The 15,723-nt window shown below is 38.5% G+C and overlaps 1 protein-coding gene across 2 annotated transcripts in view; it reads right to left on the bottom strand.

The window, feature by feature from the left end:
* The window catches only part of HSD17B4 (hydroxysteroid 17-beta dehydrogenase 4), a 64,752-nt gene extending 56,751 nt beyond the window's left edge, over nt 1-8,001 (bottom strand). The window contains exons 1-3 of one of the 2 annotated variants that reach the window (XM_039361264.1): nt 7,703-8,001; nt 6,890-6,999; nt 4,215-4,268 (exon numbers count right to left, since the gene is read on the bottom strand). In XM_039361264.1, the coding sequence (XP_039217198.1) occupies nt 4,215-4,268; nt 6,890-6,947 (112 nt within the window). In that variant the 5' untranslated portion in view covers nt 6,948-6,999; nt 7,703-8,001. Of the gene's footprint in view, nt 1-4,214; nt 4,269-6,889; nt 7,043-7,702 lie in introns of those variants that run through there. The other variant, XM_039361263.1, reaches the window with a different exon arrangement.
* Nucleotides 8,002-15,723: the final 7,722 nt, after the last annotated feature.

Here is a 15,723-nt window from a genome sequence, read left to right on the forward strand (position 1 = left end):
CAATCAGGACTGGATCACACAGATTTGCAAGCTGAAACTGGGGGCACAAGGCCTAATTCAAGATTTCAGCATAATTTAATCTGCTGCATCTATCATCACAAATTTATTCTAAAACAGTGTTTCCTAAGGTTGGGAAACACTGTTCTACAGGATGGTACAGGTCTGGTAAATTCAAAAGCTTTTTTTCCTGTTTATACAGGTAGTCCTTGACTTACTATTGAGCCCACCATTTCTGTTGTTGTTGAGTTTTACCCCATTTTACAAGCATTCTTGTCACAGTTGTTAAGTGAATCACTGCAGATGTTAAATTAATAGCACGATTGTTAAGTGAATCTGGCTTCCCCATTGACTTTGCTTGACAGAAGGTCACAAAAATTAATCACATGATCCCAGGACATGGCAACTATTATAAATATGAGTCAGTTGCCAAGTGTCTGAATTTTGATCATGTAACAGTGGGGATGCTGTAACAGTTGTTAAGTGTGAAAGACGGTCATAAGTTATTTTTTCAGTGCCTTTGTAACTTTGAACGGTCACTAAATGAAGACAGTTCAAACATAAAATAGAACTCAAAGTGAACTCCAAAGAGGGCTTAATTTGTTTGAAATCTAAAGCCCTGAAAAGACAAAAAGAAAACTTAGGTTTGTGTATGTGTATGTGGCAAAACATCCCCCACCCCCAAGTCTTGTTTCTATCTCACTGTAGGGTTGTGTTGGGGGAAAAAAGTAAATTACTGTAGGCTTGCTGGCTGGTGCTCCAAACAAACAAAACAAAATAAGCAAAATCAATTCCTCACTTTTCCCCCTCTGCTTTCCCTTCCCTGGCAACTACTCAAGTCAGGATGGGAAGAAGGACCAATGTATCCTAGCCAACTATAACAATCTTTGCTTGGTGGAGGCCACAACTGAACGCCTAAAAAATGGCAGAAGGTCACATCTGTCTATGTAGCAGGAAGATTCCTGGTGAAATAATGGATAGTTATTCTCTGTTTCCCAGGGCCAAAGACAAGGTAGTTGCACCAGGGCTTTGCCTTACCCTGAAACAATCCTCTCACAAGGCACTGCATCATCTTCTTCCTGATACTGAGGAGATACCACCTGCCTATCCTAAAGACACCAGTCAGGGCTTCTGCCACAGACTGCCTGCCTTTTGCTCCCAACAGCCTAACAAAGGAGACAAGGCTTCAGTTCACATCTTCACTGGAATTTGAAACCCCATTTTTATGTTGTCCTATCTTCAGTATGCTAGTGATGACCAATTATACATTTCTACCCCTTGCTGGGAAAGTGATGCTGTTTAGATGCCAGCTCCAGGAGTCGAAGCTGTAAGACCCTGTATGGGGAGAAACTGGCTATGAATCAACAAAAGCAAGGTGGAGAGGTTGAAGGTTTCTGGCCATCTGGGGTCAGGAGAGTTGACATCTCAGATTTTGGACAGGGTAACACCTATCTGGACAGACCTGCTTTGGAATTTGAGGGGCCTCCTAGAGTTGTGGCTCCAGTTACAAGATCAGGAGGCAGCTGTGGTCAGGGAGGTCAGGTGCTCCATTTGTGTTCATTCCTGGACCAAGAGGCCTTGCTCACAGTCATTCATGCTTTAGTCACCTCCAGTTTGGATTACTTCAACATGCTCCATAGGAGATTGCTCTTGAAGACCATCTGGTTTCAAGTAGTCCATAATGCAGCAGCACACAGTTTTGACTGATCTGTGGTTCACATGAGTTGCATGCTTAATTTATTTTCTGTTACTGAATCCCTCATCATCATATTCTATGGCAGTGTTTCCCAAACTTGACAATTTTAAGGCATGTGGACTTCAACTCCCAGAATTCCACAGCCAGCAACGCTGGCTGTGGAATTCTGGGAGTTGAAGTCCTCATGCCTTAAAATTGTCAAGTTTGGGAAACACTGTTCTATGGTAAGCACATTGGGCTAAATTAGGTTGCCAGTTTAATAATCTTTTCCATTACTGCTAAGCTAAAGTTCAAAAGATAACCCTATTAGTTAGTGGCTGAACTATCCAGCCAGGATGTAATGGTCTGCCATTCAGTCTAAATACCAGGTAATTTCAAACTATCATAATAATTCTTCTTTAAGTGGAAGTTGGAATCAGCCACTGTTAAATCCAGATGGTCAAAGTATGTACTTGGTCAATCCCAGATCTCTTTATACAGAAATAATTCTCACTGAGTTTCCCAGTTAGGACTATAGTGTTAATGTTGAAAAAGTACTGGGAATTACAAACATATGTCACTAAAAGCAGATTTATGTATTTGTAGGAATTTTAATAAACTGAGGGTTGCTGACATTCATTCTTTTGTAAAATAAATTAAAAATTATTTTATTAATACCCGTGTTTCCCCGAAAATAAGACCGGGTCTTTTTTTTTTTTTTTGCCTCCAAAAGAGGCGTCAGGTCTTATTTTTGTAGGATGTCTTTTATATTCACCTCCGGCACCAACAGTCCCACCCAGCCGAAGGAGCCAAAGGAGCAGCTTCATTCTGCAGCTGCATTCTGGCCTCTATTTTGCAATCAGGCCTTTCCAGAAGGCCTATACAACCGAGTACCAAGCTAGGGATTGAATCCATAGCTCAGTTCTCGGCAGAGGTCTTGCAGAACTGAGCTATGGATTGAATTGGCTAAAGTGGCCTTCTGGAAAGGCCTGTGACTGAGAAATGCAGGCCTGGCTGCAGAAGATGTCGCAGAAGTGGACCGGCTGGCAGCAAGGTAAGTAGGTGCAGGGCACGTGAGGCAGCTGCACCCCCCCCACCCTAGCTTGATTTTTAGGTGTGTGCCTCACCCTAAAACTAGGACTTATTTTCGGGGTAGGTCTTATTTCAGGGAAACATGGTAATTCAATACAGATTGTTAAGTATCACCTAAAGTTTCTGACAATCCTATTCTGTCAGCTGAGTAGTCTAAAAGATTACTCCCTCTAGCACAGCCTGGGAGAAAAAGTTAAAAGATACTTTGGATTTTCTTGATCAAAATCTAGAAATACTTATTAAAAATCCAAAGATTATAATATTTGTGAAACTACAGAGCCTGCATAGGACAAAGACCTTAGTGATATATTCTTTTTTTCAAAACAATACCACTAAGTATAAAACATTTTTTAACAAAGAAATCAAAGTTATTATTCAACTCTTGTTGAATTCAACTATTATTTAAGAGTTACTATTCAAACATACAATTCTAAATTGAAGTCAAAGAATAAAATCTAATTTAGTTCCTTGGACATTACTTACCTGAATAGGACCATGGTCCAAAAATTATGAGGGAGGAGAACAGATAGTCAGCTGAAAATGCTTTGTCCCACTCAAACACATCCAGATTGAAAGCAATACTACTTGTTCACAAATTAATGTGAACATGAGAAAGTCAGAAATTGACAGTTATTCTATTCCAAAATACAATACCCTCTGTGGCTAGTTAGTGTCAGTCTAGCCAGCAAGTTGGAATGTTACCTACATTTATTAAAATTGTATGTTTCCATTATACTATTTGTTGCCAGTTCCAGCTGAATAAACTATTGTACAAGAAGCTGTGTTCTTTGTTCCCAAAATTGTAAGATTTGGCTTTACCAGGTTTTCTGACATGACATCAATTTACTAGACACTCTAGACTCATTATTGAGTTACACCAGAATATGGACTTTGTAACATTTGCATTTTATCCTCCATTTTTTTCTAGTTCATAGCTAAATTTGACTTAGTCTCCTGCAGGCATGTAAATATTATTTGGTCAACACCTTTTTAATTCTTCAGTGGACAAAAATTAATGTAGTCAATGTATAAATATCTACCTGCAGTAAGCAATTCCTTAATTTTTTTAATATGCAATGAAGTACTTGTTGCAAAAGAGAGCTACCAATAAAAATGTATGCCAAATATCCAAATTAATCTCTTAAGTTTCACAATGTTATCTGTGTATGCTAGTGTTGTACACATGATTTAGAAATGGTCATATAAGGTATTTCAGAAAGCATAATAATTCTAAATGAACCTGTTTTTCAGGAACTTTACATTTCCTAACCACTAGCCATCATTGTAATTTAGCACAAGGAATTTCAATGGAAAAGCAAAAAAAATGAGTAAAGAAAAAAAATTTATTTTAAAAAAGGTGAAGACTAGAACAAGTTTCATTTTAAACACAACTATGGATTCAATAATTATGGATTCAATAATTACTGGCAGAAGAAAAAGAGATACTTACCAACCACAGAAGCTCCTCTTTCAGCAAAAGCCAGTGCATATGCTCTGCCCAGTCCTAGCATAAAGGGAAAAAAAAAATAAGTAAAGTCTTTTATAACCTGACAGTTTAAAAAAATACACAGGATGTCAACATCAAAGAAGACAAATATATACTTATAAGCAAAATGTGGCATGGCTCTCAGATATCTGAGTATCTGATGCATCCGATTAAACAGAAGCAAAAAAATACTCAGTTCTGATGACATGTGATCTATATAAGTTTGCTCAATCTTGGCAACTTTAAGATGCATAGACTTCAACTCCCAGAATTTCCCAACTGGATGTCTTAAAAAGTTATCAAGATTAAGAAACATTGTTCTAGAATCAGCTGGGAATTTGAAATAGGCTACCAAAGAAGAAACTATCTGAAAAGGCAAATAACTGCTCAGAATGCAGCAAATTGGTACAATTCAAGTAAGCCACAAAACTTTAGAAGATATTGTGCCCTTTATATGGCCGGAAGAAATTTTCTACTAAAGAGGGAATTTTGTAAGGCTTAAAAAAAAAAACTTTGACACATGATAAAATTTCTTGAAGTTCTTTTCAGTACAAGTGAAATAGTTTAAAATGCATCTTGACTAAACAGAAAAGGATACATATGAACTGAAATATTTTCATACAGTGTCCTTTTCTTGAATTTCATCCTATGATCATTCTTGAGGCTGCCTTCGCCACTCAGACAAAATTATTGTAAAGATAAATTGGCTATGTAGTTCTTACATCTACCCCATTTAGAAACTAAAATCACATTTTCAAATTGAGACAAGATTAATAAGTTTCTTTACATAGGCAATCTCTGATCTGAATATATTGGAGAATATATGTGACAAATATCATTTTCAACCAGAATAATTCAATGTCCTTTTTTCAACGAAAGTGCAAAATAATTCTTCTCACAAGGTACCAATTCATCTTTGATTATGCATTTCTTTAGCAAACCTCAACTGAGATCTTGATGGTTCCAACTTAAAAGAAAAGTTGGAGGTTTTTTTTACTTTTTATCATAGCTACAGTAATACACAATTCTGTGGCCTCTTTCCTCTTCTTAATTGTAATTTAGGCCAGTGATAAATTCTTTTTCTAAATCTGAGTAATGTTAACAACTCAGTGAATTAATTAACTGATGATTTCGTAGTCAAAAGAAGTTTGTTTTGGAGAGAATGGCTCTAATCTTGTACTATGAACCTTGTAATCTAACTTTGTACTATGAACTATCAGCATATTATATCTGTCAGTACAATCCTCTACATATTGCTCAAAAGTCCCATTGAGTTTCCTGGGGCTCTCTCAGTTCACTATATTTAGGATTGTAATTTCATTTTGTTTTATATATAAGGTGTATACACTATACTTAACAACCTACAAGTGGAACAGATTTTTTTTTTTTTTATTCCAGCCCTTCAAAGATCTTGAATCTGCTCCGGAGACCTGAAAGACCTTACAGAGCTGATTTGGAATATCTTTAGCATGTGTAGAAATTGAGTGTAAAAAGTCCAAAACCCTTACTAAAGTGGTATACCTGGATATCTGATATTGTGTGGATCAAACAGCCTGCCAATCTCACTCAGATTTTTGATTTTTTTCCTAAATTCAGTAATGTTTCAATATTCTTGGCTAAATTTCTGTCAAATTCAAATATATAATGGTATTTTTCCCTTTAATTTTAAAATACATTGCTCTATTCAGTGGGGAAAGAGAATCTGATTGGTGATGATATATTTATTGAACAGAAGAAATCAGAATGCACCTTATGCTAAAGTATTATTAGATGGTTAATTAGCCTGTCTCCTAAAGCCAGTTCTCAATAACTTAAAGGGAAAACATCTATAAGTAATGCCATTAAAACAAAAATCACAAACAGCTAATGAATTGCTAATGGAGAAAGACTGCTACAAAAAATATCTTATTAGGCAAAACTAGTTTGACAAGTCAATGGTGAGTAAAAATTATCACACAATCTATCTTTGTTATCCCTGTTTGGTATCACGTTTCTTCATCTCTGAATAGGCAACTATCTATCCAATCTCTGCCTAGCTAAAGCTAGGGAATATTTCACAGACATTTTAAAAATGGAGGTGATTTTTTTTACTATTCTTGAATCCGTTCTAATATTATATATACATGTGACTTTGAGTTAGTAGAGAAATAATCACTAAAGAAAAATGGATTCAAAGAGACCAAATCATCTCATTTTGAATTATGACTTGATTACATCAATTACTAAACTTTATTCACAAAATTTACTGCCATGTAGGTTACATGGAAAGTCACCCAACTTCCAGGCTCAACCCAGAAACTAACAACAGGTATGTGACCAGGTATTATTACTATTATGTTCAGGATTTCACTAAACAAAAGATCATCAACCACTAAATGACTTTCTTTTTGGGGAGAAAACAGACTGCACTTACAAAGGTCTATCATTAGACCTACTTAAAAGTAAAACTCCGGAGAGGCATGGACAGAATTATAAACTCAGCTTCATTTAAAAGAGAGGTTTAGATATCTTCGTCCTTAAAGAGAAATGCAAACAAGAATACAAGAAAGCTGCAAAGATCTCTTTGCAACCTATTTACAATCAAACACACATGAAAGAAACCTCCGGACAATTAACAGTCACCTTGATCCACCACTTACCTCCCCCAGCACCGGTCACCAGAACTACCCGCCCGTCAAATCTCAGAGGAGAAGACATCCTGTGCCCGATCAATGCAAAATCAGACAGCCTTTCGAAGAGTTCTGCAGAACTAAATAGACAGAATAAGGGCAAAGGGCCACGGCAAAATGCGCACGCGCACAATAGATTGCTGCATCCTGGGAAATATAGTTTCTTATTTACCCTCGGCTGCCGAGTTAGGAGAATTTAATTGTATAATTATTATCGTACGTTCCACTCCCACTTCACCATAGCAGCCTCGCCAATCGGAGGAGAGCCATTGCATAATGGGAATAAGGTTCATTATCGGGCGTGTTTACGGATAGTTAAATTAACCTGGCATATTCAATCCCATTCCTGAGTACGCTGGCCCCGTTCAACCACGGGGATTAGACACTATTCACAACACGCTAAGCAAAATATGGTGAGCTATAAATGTGAGTGCCATGAGATGACACCGAGGATCGATTACATCTGGAGGTGGAGAATCCTTCTCGCCTTGAACTGAGCCCTAATACTAAAAACAGCTCCGAGATCCAGATTGTGGTTATGCAAGGCACTTCAGTAAAGCCCATTGATTTCTAAAACATTCCTCCTCTCTTTAAGACGGTGTTTCTCAATTTGCTGGCTGTGAGATTCTGACAGTTGAAATCCGCCCGTCTTTAAATTGCCAAAGCTGACAACACCATACTTTAAGCCTGTCTTTGCATCGTAACTGCACGCCCACTTCTAATATAGGAGTGGCGGCGCATACGCATGCAGGTACGCATAAAAGTGAACAGTAACGTACTCACTTCCTTTAAGAGATATTTTTAAAAGATGTTTCTCCGAGGAGAACAGTTTTTGCCGAGACCGTCTGCCCAATCCTAGTTCCGCTTCTGTTTTTTTCCCCTGCGTCTGCGAGCCGCGATCAGTCTTCTGAGAAGGGTCCGCGGTGGGAAAAAGAAGCCCGGACATTTCTCTTTTTCGAATCCGTATTTTAAATTATCTTAGTTCTGTGTGGAATCCTGGAAGGAGGAAAGATGGGGGGTTTTGGACCTATTGAAGGCCGGGGCCATTAAAAAGGATAGAAACATCTATACCACCACGAACTCTCCGACATGGGCAAAATCGTCAAACTACTTCAAGACACTCGAGATACATGTTTTTTTTTTAAAAAAAAAAAACCAGTAGGGGGAGTATTGCCATGGTTTCATTATATCCGATCTCCTTTCATTTGGTATTTTGAGAGCCTGCTCTGACTTTGGAAATCTACTCATATGCTTAATAAAATAAGAAGCAAGATGATAAAAAAATATTCTTTGCTTTCAGTGGACAGAGCTCATCAAATAGCAGACTTTAACTGCTATAGCGGTTGGGTAAAAATAACTATTCAGCAATTTCAACCAAAATCACAGAAGTAAAGATCACAGACACAAATTCTCAAGATTTTGAGAAGGATATCACAAATATGTCACCAGGAGACATGCTATTATACTATACCTCTTACACCCAAATAATGGTGAAATCATGTGTTTTGTGTTTCCTAATTTTCTCTGTGGTCATAAAAATAATTTGATGCAGGTTGTGTGAGTAGCCCTTGAAAAGGTGAAGACAATCTTAAATTTTACATATTAGTACATAATCACTCCAAAATAAATCTGACGATTTTAGCGGAAAGTACTAGATTTATTCTGATTAATAGTTCTAATGTAGAAAAGGACAGCAATGAACTGAGTGGGATACCAGAGTTTTCAGCATGTGTATTTGTTATGGAAAAATAAACTTTGGTTGAATTTGAAAACAGTACAGAATTAAACCCCTTTATGGATTACTGCCTTGTCGTGGCGAAGGGGCTTGCGTAACTCAATGAAGCTATAAGCTATGCCGTGCAGGGCCACCCAAGACGGACAGGTTACAGCAGAGAGTTCTGACAAAATGTGATCCACTGGAGAAGGAAATGGCAAACCACTCCAGTATCTTTGCCATGAAAACCCCATGGACAGTACTAAAAGGCAAAAAGATATGACGCTGGAAGATGAGCCCCTCAGGTCGGAAGGTGTCCAATATGCTACTGGGGAAGAGCAGAGGGCTAGTACTAGTAGCGCCAGAAAGAATGAAGCGACTGGGCCAAAGCCGAAAGGACGCTCAGCTGTGGATATATCTGGTGGTGAAAGGAAAGTCCGATGCTGTAAAGATTTTTTCTCCATAGGAACCTGGAATGTAAGATCCATGAATCAAGGCAAGCTAGATGTAGTCAAAAAAGAGATGACAAGACTGAACATCGACATCTTAGGAATCAGCGAACTAAAATGGACAGGAATGGGTGAATTTAACTCAGATGATCATCAGGTATACTACTGTGGGCAAGAATCCCTCAGAAGAAATGGAGTAGCCTTCATAGTCAATAAAAGAATAGGAAAAGCAATACTGGGATACAATCCCCAAAATGACAGAATGATCTCAATTCGAATCCAAGGCAAACCATTCAATATCACAATAGTCCAAATCTATGCCCCAACCACTGGTGCTGAAGAGGATGAAATTGACCGGTTCTATGAAGCCCTACAGCACCTTATAGAATTAACACCAAAAAATGATGTCCTTATCATCATGGGGGATTGGAATGCTAAGGTAGGAAGCCAAAAGATAACCGGAATAACAGGCAAGTTTGGCCTTGGAGTACAAAATGAAGCAGGGCACAGGCTAACAGAATTTTGTCAAGAGAATACGATGGTCATAACAAACACTCTTTTCCAACAACCCAAGAGACGGCTCTACACATGGACATCACCAGACGGTCAACATAGAAATCAGATTGACTATGTGCTCTGCAGCCAAAGATGGAGAAGCTCTATACAGTCAGTAAAAACAAGACCAGGAGCTGACTGTGGCTCAGATCATGAGCTTCTCGTTGCAAAATTTAGGCTTAAATTGAAAAAAGTAGGGAAAAGCACTAGGCCACTCAGGTATGAACTAAATCATATTCCTGATGAATATACAGTAGAGGTGACAAATAGATTTAAGGAACTGGATCTGATAGACAGAGTGCCTGAAGAACTATGGATGGAAGTTCGCAACATTGTACAAGAGGTAGCAACTAAAACCATCCCAAAGAAAAAGAAATGCAAGAAAGCAAAATGGCTGTCTGAGGAAGCTTTGCAAATAGCTGAGGAAAGAAGGGAAGCGAAAGGCAAAGGAGAAAGAGAAAGATACACCCAATTGAATGCAGAATTCCAGAGAGTAGCTAGAAGAGATAAGAATGCCTTCTTAAATGAACAGTGCAAAGAAATAGAAGAAAACAACAGAATAGGGAGGACCAGAGATCTCTTCAAGAAAATTGGAGATATGAAGGGAACGTTTCATGCAAAGATGGGCATGATAAAGGACCAAAATGGCAGAGACCTAACAGAGGCAGAAGAGATTAAGAAGAGATGGCAAAACTACACAGAAGAACTATACAAGAATGAGCTTAACATCCCAGATAACCACAATGAGATGGTCATTGACCTCGAACCAGACATCCTAGAATGTGAAGTGAAATGGGCCTTAGAAAATCTGAGCAACAACAAAGCTAGTGGAGGTGACACTATTCCAGCTGAGCTATTCAAAATCTTAAAAGACGATGCAGTAAAAGTGCTACATCAATTTGCCAGCAAATTTGGAAAACTCAACAGTGGCCACAGGATTGGAAAAGGTCAGTTTACATTCCAATTCCAAAGAAAGGCAATGCCAAAGAATGTTCAAACTATCGCACCATTGCACTCATTTCACATGCTAGTAAAGTTATGCTTAAAATCCTACAAGCTAGACTCCAGCAGTATGTGGATCGAGAACTACCAGAAGTACAGGCAGGATTTCGAAGAGGCAGAGGAACTAGAGATCAAATTGCCAACATACGCTGGATCATGGAGAAAGCTAGGGAGTTCCAGAAAAACATCTACTTCTGCTTCATTGACTATGCAAAAGCCTTTGATTGTGTGGATCACAACAAATTGTGGCAAGTTCTTAAAGAGATGGGAGTACCAGACCATCTCATTTGTCTCTTGAGAAACCTATATGCGGGTCAAGAAGCAACAGTGAGAACCGAACACGGAACCACTGATTGGTTCAAAATTGGAAAAGGAGTCCGGCAAGGCTGTATACTGTCGCCCTGCCTATTTAACTTATATGCAGAGCACATCATGAGAAAGGCAGGGCTAGATGAATCAAAAGTTGGAATTAAGATTGCCGGGAGAAATATCAACAACCTAAGATATGCAGATGATACCACTCTAATGGCAGAAAGTGAAGAGGAACTAAAGAGCCTCTTGATGCGGGTGAAGAAGGAGAGTGCAAAAGTTGGCTTGAAACTCAACATTAAGAAAACCAAAATCATGGCATCCGGCCCTCTCAATTCCTGGCAAATAGATGGGGAAGAAATGGAGGTAGTGACAGATTTTATTTTTCTGGGCTCCAAGATCACCTCAGATGGGACTGCAGCCAAGAAATTAAAAGACGCTTGCTCCTGGGGAGGAAAGCTATGGCAAATCTAGACAGCATACTAAAAAGCAGAGACATCACCCTGCCAACAAAAGTGCGTATAGTCCAGGCCATGGTTTTCCCAGTTGCAATGTATGGCTGTGAAAGTTGGACCATAAGAAAGGCTGAGCGCAAAAGAATTGAGGCCTTTGAACTATGGTGCTGGAGAAGACTCCTGCGAGTCCCTTGGACTGCAAGGCGTTCAAACCGGTCAGTCCTAGAAGAGATCAACCCCGACTGCTCTTTAGAAGGCCAGATCCTGAAGTTGAAACTCAAGTACTTTGGCCACCTAATGAGAAGGAAGGATTCACTGGAGAAGAGCCTAATGCTGGGAAAGATTGAGGGCAATAGAAGAAGGGGACGACAGAGAATGAGATGGCTGGATGGAGTCACTGAAGCAGTAGGTGTGAATTTAAATGGACTCCAGAAGATGGTAGAGGACAGGAAGACCTGGAGGAATGTTGTCCATGGGGTCGCGACTTCGCAATTAACAACAACAACGAACAGAATTAAAAACCTTACTTAGTATAAATAGAGTTAAATGCACTATGAACAAAACTATATTTCATTGAAAGGCAGCCAGAATTTGTATTAGATATTACTGATCTTGCCTTTGCTTTCCTTAAGATCTGGATCATAATTGCATAAATTTGTTTGGTTAATAATTTTTCTTCTATATTTGAGATGCCTTATGCGTATCAAATTATAGCAAAACATGAAGCAGAGAGCTATGATTTGATCAATGTTTTTGAGCATAAAAGAGAAAGTTTCCTTGAACTGACCTCAACTCATTGTGTCTTCACAATCAACTTTTATCTTCCACATATTATTTGATGTCTAGATGTGCACATCAAAGTTTAACCATAATTGAGTCAAACATAATTTGCTTAAGTTCACAGGTTAATCCATAAACTCCAATTTACAAAGCAGAGTTCTTACCACAACCCAACTAACCACATTGCTATGGCCTGCTAAAGATAAGAGATAATTTTGAAAAGGAGCAGAGAAACATCATTTTTAGAAGAGGACTGAGGTCATTCATACAAAAGCATAGTGTATAACAGTGGCATATGCCTCCATCTTGTTTTGTTATTCAGTAGTGAGGGAAACCTATTGAATATGATTAAAGAAATACCATCTTTGATGTTTCCAAACTCAAGCCTTAAAAAATGTTTCCTAAGAGCCATGCATAACACTCAACTTCATAATTACTTTTCTTGCTGTATTGAACTAGACTGCTACACTAGGCTAGAAATCAGGAGCCCAGGACTTCTAGTTTTCCCTTTGACACAGTCAACTGAGCCAATCACTCACCCTCAGCCCCAAGAAGGAGGAAATGGCAAACCACTTCCCAAAATCTTGCCAAGGGACATGCAGTTGTGAGGAATCACCACTGACTGAAAGGTATATGCACACACAGTATTGACCTAAGCCAGTGGTTCTCAATTATTTTCTGTCATGCCCCCCTAGGAAGAAGAAAACATTTCGCGCCCCCCCGCGTGACTGTCTATCCAATCGGGTCCTTTGCGTGTGTCACGTGCGTCCAATATGACAGTATTTGCCGAGGTCAAACGAGCCCCCCTTTACAGAGCCTCGCCCCCCCCCGGGGGGCCCGCCCCACTATTTGAGAACCACTGACCTAAGCCAATTATGAATGTTGTTTAGCATCTTCTTTTCAATACAATGAATCTGTTTTCAAGAATTGTTAAAATAAGTTTTGACAAAACAATCAGAAAGTTTTGAGCAGCATATGTGCAAGTAGGATTTTATTTCAGTAATAATTGCTTTCTTACCACAATAGTTAACACCACCTAATTTTGATTTTTTTAAAAAAACTAAACATGATCATATGGAAGACTATTTAGAAATCCCATAGTTATTGGCTGGACTAAATAGCAAAAGAATAAGTATTGATAGAAAGCAGTAGCAAATATCTGTCCTCTTGTTGCAAAAGAAACCAAGATGGACTAATCCATACAGACATCTTCAGTTGAGCTTAAGTCAAGAGACTATTTTTAATTGCTTTTTTCAAGTAAAAAGGCCTATGAAAAATAAAGGAATTGTATTGGACCTGAAATTAGTTGCTCACAAAAGCCCAGACCACGCATCATTCTTTCATTAAGGGACCAGATGCCTTCTTTTGTTAACAGCAAAAATGCTTACCTAATTTTGGAAGCTTTCAGAAATATGCAATATACTTTCACTCTCACAACTCCTAGCAATTAACATGCAGTATTTGCTGAGAATTTGTGGAGCTGGACCATACATCTGAGGAATACCAGGATGGAGAAGTCTGGTTCAAAGTACACACTTTTATAATTTCCAGCCGTTTGGAACATATTTTTTGGGAGTTTTTGTGGCAATACTTCCTGCAATGTGTGACAAGTTGCTAATTTAGTATAGAGCTAGTACAGACACACTAGAATAATTTGCAGTTTCTTATTTTTTTACTTCAAAAATAGTAAGGTTGTAGATTTGTCTGACTTATGCAGTTGACCATCTGTCATCAACATGAGTTTTTTTTAAAAAAACCTTCTGCCTGGATGTGATGGCAAGCAAGAAGTATTGCGCAATGACATAGTTCAAAACAATTTGGCAAATGCAAATATTTTGAGAAGCACTTCACTTTTTTTATTAAGAATGCTCTGTTCTCTTGTTTAAGTACGGAGCTTTGTACTTGGAGTGCATGATGAGCCTAAGGTACAAGCGTAACATACTGGTTTCTCTTGTTAGGCTAGTCCTAGGCTGGGCACACACACACATAAATACAGACACACACATATGGAGCTTGACTGCTTGTAATTAAATTATAAAGAATTCAAATAAGGAAGAATGCATAACGTTAATACCTTCTATTAATACCATGTGCTTTTCTTGAGTGAATTAATCTGTAGAATTGTCAGTGTGCCATAAAATATTAAAAATCATTTGGAAAACAGAAATATAAATATATCTTTCTCGCTATAGCGTGCTTAAAGTTATATGCAGTGTTGCAACTTTTTGCCTATTAAAAAGTGTGATTAACAGACTAACACGTGAAACATCTCAGGGATTAAGAGTTAACCATTGTTCCTTGTTTGCTCTGTTGGGCAGGAAGTTTCTATGCTTTAATATGTAACTGATTTAGCAAAAATGTGAAATGAAGGAACACAGCTAAAAGTAGAGCAATGGTTATCCTTTAAAGTGATTATCAATTACATTTTAAAAAAAATGAATGCAGAGAACTGAACTTCACACACTATTCTAATGATGGGAGAAGAAAGTAACAAGAACCAAAAATTAAAAATCAATCTACTTTAAAGGCAACACTGAAAAAAAAGTGTTCGTTAAGAGATTTCCTGTGGAAATACCATACCTTCAATGAGGGAAAAGTGAAAAAATCATGCTAGAATGAATGTTTTTATACAGGATAATCATACTAAGATCAACTGAATTTGGATACACTCAATTTAGAGTTTATTCAGGGCAACAGCATTTGGTAATAAAGAGCGACATAGAGATCCTGGTTTAAAATTTATGGCTATAAAATGAAGTAATTACTGTAGTTAAAGTGTAAAATAAAAATGTCTTCTGAAGATTAGCAAAGGCATTATTGTGAATGGTGCACAAAATATTTCAAATGTACAATTTGTGCACAAAATATTTTAATCTCAAAACATTTTGCATGCATCTAATTGTGATAAAAGACTTGATATACAGTATATCGCAGCAGTCCTCAACCTGTGGCCTGTTGGCCACTGGGCAGCGTGAGTGGCTGGCCAGTGAGCATGTGTGTGTGCGGTTACCCCCCACTCATGCTAGCATAGCTCCGAGGGCCGCGCGGGTGCTAGCGTCCCTGGAGGGTCGCAAGAATCCGTCATCACAAGAGTTGCTGAGAGGATCGTGTGGGCGCTAGCGTTTCCATGAGGGTTGTAGGCGTGTCGCCATCAACATTGTGCATATACTCGTGGCCCCATTTGCATCACGCACATGCTCGCAGCTCCGTTTGCAGCACATGCACGCAGCCCCATTCGCATGTGCGCGTGCGTGCATACAGGTGCCAACAACCAAGAGAGGTTGGGGATCTCGGTAATATCGCACTGAAATGTTCTCCTAATAAATAAGATAACCATAGTACATTGGTAGGGAAGGAAATGAAATAAAATTGCTGGGGTTAAGTGTTTCTTAACCCCAGCAATTTTAAAACTGGTGGATTTCAGCTGCCAGAACTGGGAGTTGGCTGGGGAAATCTGCAGAAGTCTTAAAATTGCTGAGGATAAGAAACAGTGAATTAGAAGGAAATTATATCAAATTGATAGAAACAAAAAGAACAGAC

Source organism: Crotalus tigris, unplaced genomic scaffold (genome assembly GCF_016545835.1).
Source record: "Crotalus tigris isolate CLP2741 ecotype Arizona unplaced genomic scaffold, ASM1654583v1 scf7180000019228.606590, whole genome shotgun sequence".
Lineage (NCBI taxonomy): Eukaryota > Metazoa > Chordata > Lepidosauria > Squamata > Viperidae > Crotalus > Crotalus tigris.